This window comes from Cinclus cinclus, chromosome 6 (assembly GCF_963662255.1).
Source record: "Cinclus cinclus chromosome 6, bCinCin1.1, whole genome shotgun sequence".
Lineage (NCBI taxonomy): Eukaryota > Metazoa > Chordata > Aves > Passeriformes > Cinclidae > Cinclus > Cinclus cinclus.
The window spans coordinates 50,695,104-50,714,861 of NC_085051.1; the positions used below are offsets into that span (position 1 = coordinate 50,695,104).

A 19,758-nucleotide genomic window follows, 5' to 3' on the forward strand; every position below is an offset into this window, starting at 1 on the left:
ACAAACCAGGACAGAATGAGCCCTGTGACATCGAGTGGGGAACAGAAATAATTCATTTGCCTTCTCCTTTAGCATGATTACCAAGTCGATTTTACATTCAATTCCTTTTATGCAATTAGTGGTAAAAGCTATGCAGGTCTAAGCTTGCTTCCCAATCTTTTATTGGATAGCAAAAACAGTGTGTATTTGCCTGGCAGTGGGGATATAGAGACTGTAAATTGAGAGGCTGATGTTCAAATCCAGCAGATCAGCATAAAGCCCTCAGGATATTATTCTTGCTGCAATTACAAGTAACAACTAAAGAAAGGGTAGGAAACTCACGCAGTGAATAGAAATGTTTATCTTCATTTGCTTGTATGATCACTTCAGACAAAGATAAATAGTGGTAACTGTAAAGCTCTCAGTGAAAAATTGATCCCCATTTGTGTCTATAGCTGCCTCCAGCTTTTTCCTTATGGGAGGCAGTGGTGGGTCATTAATGTGGTCATTTGCTGCAAAATAAATCCTGATTCAAGAGTCTCCTTGAGTGACCTCTGCTTATATGCACAAGAGTTTCTCATGCAAAGAGCCCCAGTGATGTTGATGCTAATAGGTAGATGGTAGAGACAATTTCACTGTGACTGTTAGAGACGGGAGATGAGGAACAAAAGCTCCTTTCTGAGAGCTGCTCATCCATCTCGAATGCTCACTTCACCTCGTGTGGGACTGTGCTTAGAAAAACCAGCACTGCCATCTTTTTACCACGTGCACAGGATCACAGCCTTAGCATACACAAAGCATTACTCATTGCAGCTGATCCCATTAACGCTGAAGACACAGGCTTGCACTTACTCTGGACGAGCTGTAGAAAAGGCTTCTCTATGAGAGGATTATGGCTACTGTTCAGATGCTGAACATTTCCTGGTTAAAATATTTCAAAATGAAGCAATAGCACCATTAAATTTGCAATGTGTTAGCATCTATTTTATTTCTTCTGTTAAAGTATTTTGCAAAGCTGTGATGAAATAAAAACTAACTGTTGCTGTTCTTGATTTTTACAAAACTACTTACTTAAGAAATAGACAAAAAAAATCTCAGGCTCAGTTGTACAATATAATCAGACTACCAATGCAAAATGGCAATGCAATGCCACGTCAATGGAAGCAATAAAATGAGCAGATTTCTGGTTGCCCAACACATGCCTCTCTGAGCATGCTTGTATGCAAACACAAGTCAGTCTGACATAAATTAGATGAACTATGTTATCTTGCATCAAAATATTTTCCCAGTTCTCTGTGTTTCAAAATATATCTAATTTCTGAGTGTTTGTATTGCTCAGAGTTGAAGCAGGTGTAGCAGCTCTTTGCCTGTTTAACTCAGAGATGCTGTTGCATATTTCAGTGGGTAGAAAAAGTATTTCTCCAGGTGTGGGGTTTGAGAAAAAGTTTGACAAATTCAGAGAAAACAACCAACACAAGCCCTCCAAACTATAGTCTTTTACTGCAGGACATGTACTCTCCCTTTCCAGTGACCTTGCTATCCTAAGCATGTTCTTATGACATCACCTTAATGCTGTGGCTTAAAATCAGCTTAATTAATTTAGTGTCTATGCATTGCTGTCTGCTGCCATTGTAACATCCACATAAATAAAAAGAAGAGAAGGCACTCAGCTGCCTCTCATGCAGAGCCCTTTGAGTCCCGGACATAACCCACCAGCTGCTCCAGGGGCATCACTGAGGAACATGAAGTCCATCCCCGAGGAACCAGCCCAGGCAGACCACAGTGGAGCACCAGAGTTCTGTGCAGGTCATTTGTTTCTTCCATTACTTAATCCCACATTGCTGTTGAAATGATGATTGCCTTATATTTTATAACAGCTGGGATTTTAACTTAATTTACAAAGTAATTAATTTTCTTTAATATTGGTGGGGGCTTGTTGTTAAGTAGTGAGTAGACAGGAATAGTACAATGATGATTTTTGGGGTCTGGGTGCACTACTCATTTCTGTATGGTCTGATTTTAAATACCGTAACTGCAAGAAGAATTGTTCTGACCACATGTTTCTTGTAAGTATTACCTGTTCATGGTAACTAGTTTTGTCTGAGTGTAGAACAGAAAATAGCTTTCCTTTTCCTCCAGTACAGGCTGGAAAGTTGACAGGTGGCTAAAAAAAAAAGAAAGACTACAAATCTAAAGCAAGCTATAATGCCATTAATGGTTTAAGTTACTTTAATAAGAAAGGATTTGTTGCTCTACTAGCTTGACATTATATATAACTACTTTCAGTCAGTAAGGAAAAGAACCAACAAGATAAGCTATCAATATAATTAATTTTAAATATATTTCATTTTCCTAAGTAGTAGACTTATAGATCTTTTCATTTTACCCATTAATGACAGTAATCCACATCTGAGATCTAGGCAAGAAAATCCAAGACTGGAGTTCCTGCAGAGACTAATCTATGTAGATTGCCTTTTGCAGCCTATCCCTAAACCAGATTTGAAACAGAAGGATGCGTTGAATTTCCACCCCACACTAGAAACACCAGCTGTCCTGTACCGGGGTACAGTGACCTGTCAGGAAATGGCAGTGGCTTGGTGGTTTGCAGGTGTGATCCTGGGAGGCGCGGGCAGTGACTGCTGTGTGCTGCTGCTGCCCTGAGCAGTCCCTCCCTTCACAGCAGCGGAGCCCGCAGAGCTGCCCGAGCCTGGCAATGGGCATCCCATCAGCAAGGGGTTTTCTTTGTGTTACAGATCAAACCTGGGCTCTGCACAGGGAGAACAGGTTCAAAGCTGTCCTTCTGACAGCCCCACTGCTGCATCTCATAGCATGAGACTCATTAACTGTGAGCAGCTGGGGCAGCCCAGGTAGAAAGATGCTTTCGGAGCTGGCTGCTTTGCTCAGAGAGAGCTTCACAAAAATGTTATGCTTGATCATGTGGAACAGGCACACTGAGGATTGAGGAGATCCATTGAAGAGCCAAGACATTTATCCTGGTACATGCCAAGCGTAACACTTTGTCAGATATCCAGGAGCTATTGAGAGACAGAAGAACACTGAGACCTCTACAGCTATCTGAAGCTATCCAGCTGGGAAGTTGAATGCCAGGGTTTGTAGAAGATAATATATTTTTCTTTTTTTTTTACAAAAGTAGCTTATAATAGATGGTGCTATGAATCCAGCCTTGTGGGTTCTTCTGAGCTTGAAATAAAGAGATAAGATAGCTAGATGTGGATGAATAACCCTTCTATCATACTGCTGGAGTTCACATTGCCCAGCATGTGTGGAATGTGAATGCCCAGCATACAGGGGACCCATGGGAGGTGGGGACAGTGGCTTTTGGAGGTACCACAAAACTGTGCAGGGAATGGTCATGCTAGGTTGCCCCCTGCACATTTTCTGGTGTCAACACTGACCCATGCATGCACCCAGGCACTTATTTGGCTTTTATTGCATACTGATGTTCTACTCCTGGCCATGTCACCCTCAAGATGTTTTTCCATCTCCTCTAATCAGATTAACCAGCTGCTCAGGCTTTAAGGACACTAACTCTGTGGGATGTACTTCAGACCATGGTCTGTCTCATCTTCCTATTTACTCCCTTGACAGCTGTGTACCTGAAGCAAAGGGATTGTGTCCATTTTGAATTACTGGGGCACCAAAATTCCCTTTTCTATTTTCTGAGCACTGTGTTCCCTCCAAAACAGGGCTTAAGGTGGTACCTTCCCTAGGGACCTGGCAGGGATAGACCTGTGCTATCTGCTTCAGACTGGTATTATCTTCCAAGATATTTTAAAGGATGATGTTTTTGCATCCCTCAGGGTGACACTGGGCACTGTGGGATGGTAGCAAGTGATTGAGATGGTACCTGTGAAGGGAACAAGCTGCCACTGCAGCTGAAGCCCCTTGCTTCTTTGCAAGTATGTGGTGAGGAGCTAATTTGTTGTTAATTTGCTGTAAATAGGTATGTGAAAATGACATGTCTCTGGTGATGTAAACCAAATTTTTCATTTTTGTCTCCACAAACCATATACATAACAGTAAATGTCTATGCAAGGCAAGGAATAAATGTTTCCATTGTTGTGCTTGAAGTCTAAAACAAAGATCCCAGTAATCGTCTGAATAGCATCAAATATATTCAAACCAGAACACAAAAGACTTTTCAATATATATATTCATTTCAAGGTGCCTATAACTCTGCTCCTAAAACACACCCAGAGTTAATTTTCCAGTGAAATCAGCAGTGCCGTGCCCATCAGATGATCAACAAAGAGCTAACACTGTTTGCAGGACAAAGTCTGGGCTCCACACAGCTTCACAGTGCTTAGAAGCAGTTGCTATCCCTGCTTTTTTTCTGATACTTCCCAAGATTTTTAAGATTTACAGCTGGACTTGTGAAGCAGTAGTTACTATGACTATGCATATATCTTCCCTCATAAATTATTTCTGGAACACATATTTTAAGTAAGGCAACAAAGATATATGAACTGGATGAGTGGTAATTGTTTATGTGCAGTTATTTTTTATGAAATAACTTGCATTTGAATCACAGGTATTTTTACTCTGGTGCTCATTACATTATTAAAATATTGATTTTGTTCCCCTGGTCAACAAATAGGGTTTAAAATATAAGTTTATTTGCATAAAGCTAATATCTGTGATGCTATGTTTGTTGCCATATTGTTTCTACAACAAACATAAGCTGCAGAAGATAAGGTACCTGTACCCAGCTCCTACTTTGACTGTACCAGAGCTGAGAGCATGACCAGGTTTACATTTACTGCACTATTTTGTACTGCTTTTGCACATTTACTGTCTAGCTTTACATTGTCTTGTGCTTATAGCACTGTGCTGTAGGTAAATTTGCCCTTTAGAAAGCTTGGATATATGGTGATATGATCATTACCCATTTCCCTTAATCTCAAATTACAAAGCCGGCGTAAAATAAAAGGAAAATTAGCATTAAGCTTGCTAGTCTACCAAAATACATTTTTCTTTCTGCCTAGAAATTAAAAAGTTAAATATAATGGCTACTTATTATAAGAATATTTTAATCAATTTTTCCTCTAATAATCACTGATTATAATTGTCAGAATAAAAACGGAACCAGAAATGTTTTCATTTTATAGTCTGAAAAGCCTTCTGGAAGCATAGGCTTGTGCTGAAGCATTTCTCAGAACAGTTCTTTAGATCCATCTGTGGAAGGAAGATATTAAAATGGGCATTCTTTATCTCTATATATATTATGGCCTAAGTTGACAGCTTTTTCTGAAGCACATTTCCTGTTGTTTTCATTACCCTTCTGAAACACAGATGATACCATGTAGGAACATTCCCTGGTACATTTATTTACTCTTTTTGGCTGATAAAATTTTCCACATCACACTTTCTAGGCTTATGTGCACCAGTACTTGGCAGTACCAACTCCTAAGTATAATCACATCAACGGCACTGACTCGGAAACATTATCAAACATTATCATTCCCCCTCCATCTTCTGTACTCAAATCTCCATACCATAATTCAGGTTTCTTTCATATTCTCATTAGGTGCTTGTTCCGTTTCTCCTCTTGGCATTCTTTGTTCATACACAGATGCAGCAGTGTGTCAAAACATTCCTGAAAAGTGCTTGGGGTGAGCAGGGTGGGGAGGAAGCTGAAATCCCTGCCCCTCCAAGCCCTGCTTCTGTACCACATCTCCAGGGAACGCCATAACATCGTCCCTCTGGAGTGGAGCTGCACTCTCAGCCTGAGCACATCACCTCATTTGAACCCCTACAGTATATAAAATGAGGAATGAAGTTTTATTTTATTCAAGAACACCCTCATTAAAGCAGTTTTAAGTAATTTCACTGATTATGGAATCTCTGCCATTAAATACTTACTCAGGCAGAACTATTGATGGGAAGATCCCTATTACAGCTTGAATATTCTTTCGCATGATAATAATGAAAAACCTGATACATATTTTAACATTTTGAATGAAGGCTTCTATGCAGTAGGGTTTTAATGATCTCACTGTTGCCAGGTTTTGGTTTCAACATCTCAGTGGAACATTTTTACCAGGCCTATTAGGTAATGCACACAACTTTCAGGCACACATTCACTATCCCCTATTCAATGTCCTCATGCTAGACCTTGCCAATGTCACAGATGTTCTTTTCCATAAATTCCATCAACCATGGTCTGAAAGCTGTGGTTTTTGTTGTTCTGTTCATCACGGCTTTATGTGCCTTTTTTATAGTTGGTCATCACCCTTTGACAAAAACATTTCTGTTTCTCTTCTTTTTAAAATAAAATTTCTGAGGCAAACTGTAGAAAGATCCTACCCTGGGCCAGTTTTGACCCTTTTGAAAGCATCAGAAATATCTTCAGAATTTAAGATGAGAAAATGTGCATAGTCACAGACAGTGAATAAGAAGGATTTTGCCCCCCAAATCTCAGAACAAGTCAGTTATACAGATTTTGGATTAATTTCTTCTTACTGACTTCTTTCTAATGGGATAGTTCACATTTTGTCAGCTCAAAAGTGGAAGCTTTAAAATTAATGAATCTTTCGAGTGATACTTTCCATAGGACATGAAGCACTTGGTATTTTCCAAAGATTTGGGGCTCCCAGGGCCATAACAAATTTATTTGACTCCAAATCAGTTGTGTGGAAGTCCTGCCCTAAGAAAAGACATGAACCTAATCAGTGACTGAAGTTTGGACTGACTCTCCAATCCTCAAATAAACTATTGCCCCAGAGCATCTCAGTTGGGATGGGAGCCTCAGGGCACATTGAGGATGCTGTCACTGTTTAAGGTTCCTGCTGCAAATCCTCTGCCAAGGAATAACCAATCCATCTGTTGGAGTGGATCATTTGGTCATTCCTGTTCTATTGCCTTTCTTTCACTATTGCTTAAGAAACAGTCCTTTACAAACCAGAAGATTAATGACATCATCTAATTGGTTTTGCTATCCTTAGAGATGATGGGCCAAATTAATCCCTGTTAGAGCTCCATTAATCTTTATGGATTTACACCCAAGATTAATTCATCCCCATGATACTAATCACTTGCTGTGTGGTCTGTGGAAAATCACTTAAATTTGCATGTTGGCTTTCCACCCCAGATGGAAAATGGGGGCAATAATTCAGAGTTCAGTGAAGATAAATGCTCTAAACACTCTTAGGATTGGTTAAAATGTAAGACAATTTTTAATAAAATGCCCATTTTATTTCTGAATGTTAGTTTGCACTTATATTCTCACTTTTTAGTGAGCCTGAATAGAAACATTTCCCTGTGGGGTTATGGATGTGCCTCATATTTATACCAAGAAAAGACTTGGTACTGTAGACCTTGGTGAGAATTTATGTGCTGATTATCCCAGACCCAGGGTGTCACACTTCAGGTTTTACAGAAGTCACACACTCACACCCAGAGGCAGAATTTGGCCTTTCTCATTTCTGCTTCATTTAGGCCAATTTCTACAGCTGTTCCCCAGTGAGAATCTCACTGAAGATAGCAGGAATTTTGCTTAAGTGAGGATTACAGGTTTAATCCCTCTATCTCCAGTCATGTTTATTTTGGCAGTAGTTTAGCTTGGAGATCTCCAAAGCTCCCAGCTTAGATTTTCTCCATCCTGCTCACAGATATGCATCTAACTGCACCTCTCATGGGTTAAAGTAGCAATTGCACTTACCAGAAAGCTCCTGTTTTTGCAGAAACATGTTCTGGTAATGCCACCAATCAGATAAAATTGGACTTCTCACATACAATAGTAAAGAAACTACTGATAAGGGTTGCAGCAATTTATTTTAGCTGGGACCCATGCTAGAGGTGAGTAACAAGCAGTCCATCAGTCAGATGGCAGAAAGTACACTTGAGTTTTACAGCCCATTCTCTTTGAATAACCCCAGGCACTATTACTCAAACAGAAAATATTGGTGTTGATATCTGTTCTTCTCTATTTATGGTATTTTAATACGTTCAATTGCCTATATTAGCAAATATAGGCATACTATAGCAAATTAATAGTATAATAAAGTAGTTAAAAGGTTAGTTGTTGCAGTCTTTTCTAAGGAGAACACATAAAGTAAGATTTAATAATCTTTGCAATAAAAAAATAGAAAAGAAGGTGTAGTGTGTTCATTAAAGAAATAATTACAGGGTTTGGACATTTATTTGATGCGGCAGCTTTGAGCAATATACAAATTGTTTTGTAAGTGCAAGTACTTTTCAGCCATGCATTTTATTTTGCAGCTAGTATTAGTCATTTTTTCTTAATTCTAGGTATATGAAACTCTTTTACATCCATACTGGAATTTGAATGGACATGCTAAATATACAGTGAAGTCATCGTCAATTATTTATTTGAATTGGCAAGGAAAAATATTTTTAAAGTTTAATGAAGCCAGCAGTTATACACAATTCATGTTGCTCAGCAACAATACTGGTGGCCAGCCCTTTAAAGTAAGGGAATACAGTATAATCATGTTGATGCCTCAGGACTTCATTGTACCTCCCACAGTAAAACTCAGGGGAGCAGGATCAAAGGGTGCCCAGGACCGCATTGGCTCACTGCATTTCTCATGAAGAAGCAGAAGCTTGCAGGTCAGGAGGGGAAGGTTAAGGACAGTCCCAAAATTCCACAGGTCCCAGAAGGAAGGAAGCTCTATCCTCCTTCAGGGCAGAAATGATTGAAGGAGTTGAGTTAAATTGGAAGTGAAGCTTAAGAGGGATGTAGGAAAAAATTGAATGCTAGAGAGAGAGAGAGAGAGAGTAAGTAGTTAATCTGATGCTTCTTGGAGTTCAAGGGCAAAGAGTTATTAAACTAAGTAAAAAGGCAGAACATAGAATTGATTAAAAGAAAGGCTTTTGCACAATGCATAACCGACCTGTGGGACTATGTCAGAGTGCTACTGAAGCCAAAAGCATAAATGATTTAGAGAACCACTAGTGCTAATAGAGGCCATGAAATCATCATTAGCTGCAGGAGGTAGAATATATTTTTAAACAAGGGAAAAAAATATATATAAATATAACCACTTGAGTTTGTCTCATGTGTATTTATATATACATATATATGCTTCCTGGGATGAAATAACTAAAGAGGAAAATGGGGAGGAAATTCTTCTGAGGACAAGCTATTTTATAAATGCTTGTTATGTGGCAAGCTGCAACCCACCTGCTACTGTGGTACTGGCCCAGTCAGAGCACAAGTGTGGGAATTCTTGCTCATGCAATGCTCTGTAGGGATGTCTCCCTGCAGGATGGCTCTTGCCTTGGGCAAATCCCAATTTGGTGGTGGGACTCAGGTCAGTGAGACACGGGACTTCAGACAGGGGCTTCTGTGGTTTCACAAGTGAAAGGAGGAGCTTTCCCACTTGGAAAGGCCTCGGAAGTAGCACATTGACTTAACTGAGTCTGTCCTTCCTGATAAATGCACTTCCAGCCACAGGGCAGCCCTGTGGAGAATGGTGAACAACTCAAAGGAGCAGAGGAGAGTGCCACTGTTTTCTTCACGACCAGCTTCCATTTCCCTCTGGTAATAGAGGGGCTGAAAATATGTAGCACTACAGCTCCTTACTTATTAATTGCATTCTCCAGTAAAAACACCAGGGCAAAGTAGCAGAAGCTTCTCTCTGATTTGTGTGTATTTTTTAAAATGTACTCTGTGCCTATTAGGAATTATGCTTCTGAATGTTCCTTTTTCTGTACTCTCTGAGTCATATTCCCTTCATTCCTATACCTCACAATATTTTCCCATTGCCATAGAGACAGCCTGTGAGGAAAACACAGCCGAGTAACCTCAGGTTTTTACTGAATCCAAAGTGCCTGCCAGACTGGACCTCTGCTTGAGTTTATCTTACATCAAGAAGCTGATATGAAATAAGTAGTGCTTATTCTTTTTAAGAGCTTCATAGTTCCTTTTTAAAAGAGGTGATATTGTCACCTGTCTGATTTAAAACCCTCTGATCTTAAACCTTCTGAGCAGGTATGAATCTGTAAGCAGCAGTGGCTCCACACCTGAATTCTCAGAGAGCAACTGAACTAGTTGAATTGCAATAGTAAGGCATGCATTGCTCACATGCATTTGTGTGTGTCCTCCTCTCCCCTTCTGCTGAATTCCTTAATCTTAGAAAGAGTTTGGACCAAAGCCGTGTTTCTGAACACCTCCCTCTGTTGGACACAGATCCAAATGCCACAGCTTTCTCAAATGTCTCACTATACCCAAGCGGAACCTGAGTTTTTTAAGGGTGAAGATATAATTTTAAATGTGGTTTAGGTTCAGAAATAAATAAAATATTAATATATTTTATTGTTTTAAAGGCAATGTAAAAGCCAAATTTCTCTTGTAGAAATTACTTCTGTTAGCACTGTGAAGGACAAGTACAGGAAATAGATAGTCTAGCCTTCAAGGTTAATGATCATTTTCAATGCCTGTTTAGGAGACTGTGTCACTAAGATATAAATCATATTAGATCATCACTCTTTATAAGGGAAAGGGAGGACAGAATGCTTTTATGTGGAGGTGTGTGTGAACGCAGACAAAAGAGATATATAAATACCTTCCATTTCATACAAGGGAATAATACAAACACATCCAACATTCAATTCTGTTCCTAGAAGTACTTTGTGGTAAGAAGACATATACAGGCTGAACTCAGTTTAAAATATTTTCAGATGTGCTGATTACAGATGCTCAGGAGCATCAAATGCCGTGACAGCTCTTCTTTCCACAGGTGTATGTGTTTGCTTGCTAAAGAGCAAATAGTGGCTTTTAACTGAAGTGCTAAAATTCAGCCAGTGTGAATTGCCTTTCCACTTCATCTTGTCCATAAGAGCATCAAAGGAGTGGATCCACAAAAGGGAACAGAGTAGAAAAATGAAGTCCCAGGCATCCCATGTACTGTTTGAAAAGCAGATAGTGAGGACACCTCAGTCCTAACGCCTGCTCAGTCTTTTGGCATTTCACTGTTGCAACGGTGATAGTGATTTTTTTGGCTAAGTTTTGACTCTGCTTTGTACCCACACAAGAATGAAAGAGGCATTAGCTCATCTTATAACAAGCACTAGTGGACTGTGGTTGCTTCGTGTTGACCTGACTTGACACACACCAGTGACTGACAGAAGAAAGGCTGATTCTCATCACTAGTCCCCAGAAAAGTAGCACTGCACATGACTACTCAGTAAAGTGACTTGCTTTTTGGTATATCAATTATTTCCTGGTCTGATGTTAACAAAACTGTTTTCTTCACCACCTGCTCTTGGAGGTGGTAGGAATATATTACCAATGACTTAAATGGGGAAAAATTTATCTCCTCAGAGTACACAAAAACAAATGGAACAATATTGTAATTTATATTCCAGCTTCATAGCAACTGAGATTTTTTTTTTAAGTAAATTGGTATTATTTGAGGTGCACCAGTCAAATACTTGTGAACCCCTCACGTGAAAGCAAAAGCAAAGTGCCCGTGGAAATGGAACTGGAGCTACTTTTCTCCAGAAAGCTTAATGGTTAGGCAATAACTCTTAGGAAACCTAGGTTGGAAAAGACCTTGAGAGTTCATCTTGTCAATCTGACCCAGAGCAGGACCAGCTATACCACATCAAACAGGACATATAGCTCCCTAAAATTATTTCATGGGAGCTCTGTTACTTTCCTAGGCAACTTACCTCAGTGCTTTATGGCTTTTACAATAGAAAAAGTTTTTTATTCTAATGTCTAACCTGAATGAGAATCTTTGTTGATACAATTTAAACAGAATTTAATGTTCCAGCTGAGGCACTTCAATGCTGAATAGGGTGGTTGGATTTCTTCATACATTTTCAGGATTATTTATCCATTGTGTTATATTGCTTGCTTTTTCCACTCTGCATAACACAGCCCCATGTTTGGTCTGTGGTCTACCCTCAATCAAGCTATTTCCTAATCAGTTATTACCCACCTTCCTGCAGATAATTCCTATCTAAATGTAGTCCCCTGTACTGGTTCTTAGTATATTTTATCTTGCTTTTAAAGATAGCTCCTTCAAGCTGACAAGATTTCTGAATAAAATTATCTACTTATTGGCTAGTACAGTTGCAGAGCTACCAATCTGCCATCAGCACATTTACTGAGTATGTCTCCTGCTTCCTTCTTCAGTCACTAATAAGAACATGGATTGCAGTGGGACTAAGGTGGAATATGTGAGGAATCATATTTCATACCTACTTCCATTTTGTGCCACTGTTTATGTATGGTTACCTCAGCAGTCTTACACCTGTTTGAACAGGTGTAGTGGGGTCAGCAAAACTGTGTTTCCTCATTTGCTTCTAAGAGTGTCATGAGTGTGCAGAAAGCCTTATGAAAATTGAGTTAAACAACATCAACACCCTTTCCCCTGTCCACAGCACAATACAGGCATGGGAAGAACTAAGCTGATTTGACAGACTTTGTTCTTACAATGAAAACTGAATGCTACCCACTTCCCTTTTATTACATGGGCACTCATGACATTTTTATGTCTAAAAAATTCTAAACTTTGGAGCAGAAATTTAATTTAATGAACTGACCAATAATCTACTACTCTCTTTTCCCAATTTAAAATACAGATCCCATGTTTTCCTACTTCTGATCCTCTGACATATTAAACATCCAATCACTCAGAGATTTAATCACTCTACCCTTTAAGCATCATAGGATGAAGTTAATACATCTAGCTAATTTAAAATAAAACATTGATTGCAGTACAACTAAGAGATGGATCAAACTGCAGAACTAATTGATCTTAGTAGCTACCACCTATTTGCTGGATTAATTTTCAGCTGGACCAGTTCCCCATCCAGACCTCTGCATACCATTACAAATCACTGCAACTGAGGGATGAAGGAAAGCAGTGAAGGGGTGGGAGTGGAGTGAAGCAAGGAAGGTGTAACTAAATTTTTCAGCAATAGGATTGTCCCAATATTTTTGTTGAAATACAGCTGTAGTGAAGACAGATACAAAAAAGTCATCAATCACTTGTACATTGCTCACGTCATCTGTCATCAATTGCCTTGTGCCCCTGAGTACTGAACCAGCACTCTCCTGGCCTTCCTCCTATGCATTTGTAGCATGACATCTTGTAACCTACTGTCCCTGCTTAGATCTTATTTTGTGGGTTTTTCTTTCTGATTTTTTTTTTCTTTCTGATTCTGCCATTCATCTCTAACCCTGAACAGTTCAATCCCTTTCCACACACTTTCCCCTGGCCAGGTCAGAAAGGGGCTTGTGATGAAGCCAGGAACTTTATTACTACACTTTCTCTCCTTCCTCTACACTGGCAGAAATTCAGTTTCTGTGTTCCAAAGGAAAACATGCAGAGATGGAAAAAAACCTGGGTTTCAGACTTCGTATGCTGTATTGCCTAATTTCACATGGAAAAAAATGGTGAATGAATGACAGAGCAAACACTCTTCATCAGACAAATGGAAAACATAAAAAATGCTAAATCATATCAAGACTGTCCCTTACTGCTTCAATATGAAGTAACTTCAAGTAGAATGTAGCCCATGGAGGACATGAGCAAAAGAGAAAATTACATTTTTTCCTCCAGCCCTTCAGCAGTTCTGATATGCTCAGCAGAGCTGAATGTAAACAGATATTTTGCTCTGCTTCTGGCCTCTAATTGCATAATTTTCCACAAGTTCACATCTACAACAGCTGAAAATCATGAATCACATTTATTCTTTTCCAGCATAAAGTATTATTTATTCCTTACTCTTGGATAACCATAAAATTACATTTAATGGCATTTAATGGCATTTGTGAAGTTGGAAAAATGTCCTTTGCCACAGTCTTATGTGGGTTCTCTTTAAAACATCTTACTTATCTGAAATGAATGCCATTAACTTCTTTGAAGTGTCGTTATTTCCTTAATTGGGCATACAACAATAAATTGCATCAGTATTGCAAAACTCTTTTTCTCCTGCTGAAATGACTGCTGAATAAAAAATCATCTACTGATGTTTTGAAATGAAAGATGTCATGAAAGAATAAGAAGATATTATGGATGTTTAAATCTGACAAATCTGGACCCAGAGGTTTGACTTTGCCAAAAGACTGTTTCATTGAATGGAGTCTCTGATGAGCATTAAGCAGCTAGGTTGCTCGTAATTATTTCTGTGTATAGTGCCACAAAACTATATAAGACTTCTAATAAATAGAAAGGAATGAAACCAAGAATTCAACTGAAGCTGATGGTGCTCTGTGAGGTTAAATATCAAGAGTTGGCCCTTGACCTATTCTACCCACCCCTTAGTTTAGAGAAACTCATCCACCTAAATATGGGAATCTTTGTCTGAAGGGATGGTTGGGGCAGAAGATGCAAAATTCTTCAGTGCAAGATTTCTCAGACATCTCTAAAATATACCACAAGCTGGTTATGGCCAAAACATTCTTTAAACAGTGACTGATATTTTAAAAAAGAGCTGTTTAAGAGGAAGAATGCAAAGGAAAAGGTGACAGACCCTTGCATATCAGGGTTGCAGGCTGATGTTTAGAGCAAGAACTTAGCTTGGACTGCATGGAGGTCACAGAGTGCCTTGGCAACTCCCAGCTCTTCATCAGTCAGTGCACACTGCAGGAGTTTTATGTTCCTAATTCTCTTGTTCATGGCTGCATCTGCTTGTATAATTCATGGCGCACAATACTTATTTTTCTTTTGAGATTTGCTCTGTTATTTATTCTAGCATTTATTCTGTCAGAAAGTGGTGGAACAATGAGGGGTTGGTTATATGGCATCAAAAAGTTGAAAAGAACTTGTCTTTTTGCCCTTTTTTTTTTCTTGAATTATGACTGCTAATGAAAAAAACATTTAGCTTTTCTTCTTTCAGTTATCTGTAGCTCTGGTTTTCTCTTGGTTCTTTGAAAGCTTGAGAGAGAAATGTCAGGTGGTGAAATACTTAAAAATTAAAGGCTGCATCAGGAAACGTTTTTAAAATTAGGTAACTTGGTATCTGAGACAAATATACGATTGTTCTTCATGCTTGGATGGCTGGCAGCCAGGCAGCAGGGCCTGGGCTGTTTCTCAAGGCTTCATTCAAACACTGTCATTATTGCCCCTATTACTTTTTCCTCTGTCCAGGACTCTCTTGAATGCCACCACCAAACAGAAGAATGCCACGCATGGCTTACCCTGAGGAGGATTAGTAATCCTACACCTTGCACTGGCTGGCAGAGGTGTTTTAAGAACAACCAGAATTCTTTTCCCAAAGCCAGATATTTTATTACTGTATGGACTTGAGCCTGCCATGTAAACTCTAATGCCTATTTGTGTTTCTGGGTAATTCAGTGAAGGCTTCTTTGGTTCAACCACTTCCTTTCTTGCATTTTCTTTTTCATTTCATGTGTTCAAAGGAGTTAAAAAGTGAAATTTATCTAAAATTCTGGATGCACTTGCTATGAACCTGCAGAAATTACTTTGAACATTTAACACAGAACTGCTTTGAACACATTGTGGGCCTTGGGTGATTGCACAGACCAGAACAAAAAAAAAAGTCTCTTCCAAGGCAAATGCTGTTCCAAAGTAAATTTAAAAAGTTTAATTCAGAACTATAGTTACCCACAAAAATAAAAGCTACAGCTCATGCTGGAAATCAGTGTAAAGTAATCTTGAAATTTGTAGGAAAGGATTATTTCCTTTTGCTTCTTTCTCCAGCCAGCCAAGCTGAGGTTAGCTGATGATTTAACTGTTTCCTTCCACCCCCAGGGTTGTGTTCTTGGGATCTTGAACTGGTAAAGCAGAAATACACTGAAGCAGCAAAAATAGAGGGGGGATGAAGGTCTCAGTGTAGGTGGTCTTGGGGTCTGTAAGATATCAAAGGAATCTGCAAGTGCAGTGGATTGGAATTCCTGCCTAGCCCTTGTAGGTCACACTGCAATCCACCCTCCTGTTCTTCCACCCACTCAAGGAAAGCTCATGAAAATTCAGTGAGTTTGAACCAGTGGAGATGGTATGGACACCTGCAGAGAAAACCCACACCATACAAATGAAATAATGTCTTCTTTCTTCTCCTACTTCTTTTGGCATATTTAATATTATATTTGGTGAAAGATACAGGGGCATGAAAAACAAAAGTTGAAGTTAAGTTAGTTGAAGTGGTAAATGGGCTTATGTGATGACAGGAGTTAAAATTACAGGTAGACTCTCTGCAGTTACTTCCTATGACTTATTTAATAGCATTATTTAATGCTATTAAATAATGACTTATTTAATTTTTAAAAATTAATTTTTCCAATAAATCATTCACTAAAAGAAAGCACAACATATTAAATCACTAGAATAAATACAATATTTTTTTCATCTATTTCTCAGAAGATATTTGCCATCGTTCATTTTCCCTATCTGGGCAAATTTCCAGTAAGATAACTGTAAATGTATAAAGTGCCATAAATGAGGTTGTCTAGCCCCTTCTAACATTAATATATTGAACCAACATGGCACTTTGTCTTATCCATACATTTTTATGCGTGCTTTGTTATCTATGGGGCTGACAGAAATTCTCCTGGTACGCATCAGTTCCCACAAGATGCCCTTGATTGTGCTGGATCCCAAAAATAGTGAAACAGTGACAAAGGAAGGTGGGAAATTTGGAATATCAGTTCTGGTAAAGCACAAGTTTAAACCACCATCCTACTGGCCAGGGATTATAAAATAGAGTGCTGAGATCCTTCTCACTCATCATAGGCACTGTGGGTACCTGTTTGGAGAAGAGAGAGACTTCTTTCTCACAGTGTAGCTGATGTATCCTTTGGACATACGTCCTGTTTTGTACTTCTGGGCTTTATACATTCATGTGAATTGTTACAGTCTAGTTAAAATGCTCCTTCTAAAAAGTGAACAGAATGGGAACTGTAGAACTACTTTGTTTAAAAATGGTAATTTTTGTGTACACCTTAAATTATTAGCCTGCTATGCGGTTATTTAAATATAATTTTAAAGAAATATGTCCATATTATAGCTTACTCTAGTCTCATTCTTTTCTAACATAATTCAGAAGGTGTAGATTTATATAGCTGTGGCTTTGTATAAGTCAGACATTAAATTTTAACAAAATATTTAAATATATGCATAAAATATCTCTGGAATATATACTGTCACAGTTACATCTTTATAATCATAGCATAGAAATTGAAACAAAACTACTGATCTCAGCCATGTGCAGAAGGGTGTCAGCGTGCTGCAAGCCACACAAAACATCGCTTCTTCATATTTGCTGAAATCATTTCCCAATACCTACATTCTGGGGGCTCCCTGAGGTTCCAGTAGGTACAGGAAAGATCCTTCTGCTGGGAGGGAATTCCCCCTGGAGAGTGACACAGACCTGTAGGGATGACCCTCCTGTGTCCTGGATGGTGAACTGGTGAACCCATGCCAAAACTATTGTACCTGAAACCAGAGATGCCCCTCTCATGGGAGGTAAGATTTGTGCCCCTGGGTACATAGATCTCAAAGAGCTCTGCTAGCAGAAGCTTTCAGCCTCTACTGAGGGCTGAAGCCACCAAAAATAGGGTTATGGAACTGAGTTATAACTGAAAACTTCTAAGGAGTAATTTTGAAGAGTGGATGGATAATTTTGTGTGATGCCATCCATCACTGCGCCTCTTCACATCAATCCCACAGAGTATTAATATCTCAGAAATGCTGTTCCCATCTGCAGATTGCAATGGAATATGGAACAGGAGTTGCATTCCTGTGCATCTATAGTACATTTTGCTTCTCATCAGTTTTAAGTCACAATGTCACAGCTGTGGATGTAGCAAGCCTGCACTTTGCCATTACATACTTTGACATGCATTGAACCCAGCATGTTAGGGGGCAAAAAGAGTGATATTTCTACTGCAGGCACTTTGCTTGAAAGTATTTCATAACAAACCATACAAGTAGTATCTTCAGTGTTTACAGGCAGGGTATTCTCAGTAGACTCATATTGCAGTTGGTGCAATAACTGGTAGTTACTCTGTTTTGATTCTGTCACAGACTTCCCAGCATTACTTTGGCTGTGTCATGTTTTTCTTCCCGTTTTCCAAACAAGCAAATAAAGCCAACATTTATTTCAAAAAGGTGGTGCAAATCTGAAAGCATCAGTGTTTGCTGAGCAGCCTTCCATCTTTGAATAGGAAGAGTCATACATGCAGAAAGCATTATTCATTTCATCTTCAAAGTCTTCTCTTTGTATTTACAAATTAACCAATCTGCAAAGCAATATTTTTTTCCTGTGCAGTGTAATTAAGACTATTCTTATTAATTATAGGGAAACTTCCATAATTCCAATATATGTAGTTCAAAACAACATGATATATACAGACATATTGCGACATATTTTCATTTGGATTGTTAAACCTGCATACTTTGATGGTTTCATCCCACATTTGCTATACTGTATTTTTAATGTGCTCAGACTGTGCTAGTATAATGGTGATCCTCCTCTTATACCCCATCTTTCCCACATGCATGAAGTCTGCTTTGTAGTGACATTCATGAAGCTCCCTGCTGTGACTGAAACACTGCAGTCCTGCTATTTAGAATGAATGATTATTCCAGTGGTTGAAGTGTTCTCACAAAGGAGACTGGGCAGCAAGGCGCTTCTTCCTTTCCTACCACACTAGGAGAGGAAATCCTTATTTGAGCCTATGATGGGATCCTGACAGCCAATACCTGGAGACAGCCTTAGCAGTGAGAAAAAAGCCACTTTTGAAGAATGAAAATAATGTATTCACCACATAAAATTCTCTTTAAAAGCACAAACATTCCTGCTGCTTTCTGAACAGAAAAGGAAAACAAACATTTTTTTAAATTTAAAAATCAGGATTTCATCCAGTCTCAGGAAGCTAAATCCAAAACTTAACCCCAGAGCCTCTCTCCTAAGTGCTGATCTCATCCTGCTAGTGCCTAAACCAGGCATTGGCTCTTCCTATTCCAGTCTCTTGCTGTGTGCAGCTTGCTCCTGCTGCTGCTGCTGCTGCCACTGGGAGTTGTGCTGCTCAGCCCTGGTCCCCAGCTTCTGTTATAACACTGTGTCCTCCAACACTGAGGCAGGGCACTGTGCCTGTGCTATGATGCCAGCTTCTAACTGGCATCTAACTCTAAGTGCTGGGGACGAACAGCTGGAAAAGATGCCCACTTCTTTGGTTCTGAATGAGAGGATTCAGGGAGAAGCACACATGTGGTACCTTGTGTTTTGGCTTGAAGTCTGGGCCCAGGCACCCAGTGTTGCAGTGCTTCAGCTTTTTAATGGATGAAACTTCTGACTCATGGAGGAAAAGCAAAACTTGAACAAACATACAATTTGAAAGATTCCAGGCTCAAGCAGAGGCCAACTGCTGCATTAAGTAACACTGTGAATGGTGAAACAGACTCTTGCATGTTAAATGGAAACATAGTGAGCTACAGAAATGAGCTCAGCTCCCTTTGATCACACTGCAGTAAACGTGACCTATCAAATGATTGCTAAAGAGCTTGAGGGGATCTTCAAAAGTTAGTCATGGTAAAATAGATGGTATAATTATATCCACTGATAAATTTTAGCAAAACTAGCACATTTGCTGATGGTGCTAGATGCTTTGCCTGATGAAGATTTCTGCAGTTACAATGTATGTTCAGTGAGCACAGCAGCCATCCAAGCTTCCCTGATCTGTTCAGCAGACAGGCTTTGCACTGACCTGAAAGAAAAGCCCTCCAGCCTCTGTGGTGAACTGAACCTTCACCTCCTGTAAACTCTGCACAGAAGGGCTCACAGCACCTGGTGCCATCAGCAGCTCTGCACAGCGGGCTT

At 39.3% G+C, this 19,758-nt stretch overlaps 1 protein-coding gene across 1 annotated transcript in view; it reads left to right on the forward strand.

The window, feature by feature from the left end:
* Positions 1 to 1,658: 1,658 nt before the first annotated feature.
* EML1 (EMAP like 1) overlaps positions 1,659 to 19,758 on the forward strand; it is a 100,833-nt gene continuing 82,733 nt past the window's right edge. The window contains exon 1 of the mRNA XM_062495579.1: positions 1,659 to 1,785. Within this exon, the coding sequence (XP_062351563.1) occupies positions 1,659 to 1,785 (127 nt within the window). The remainder of the gene's footprint in view (positions 1,786 to 19,758) is intronic.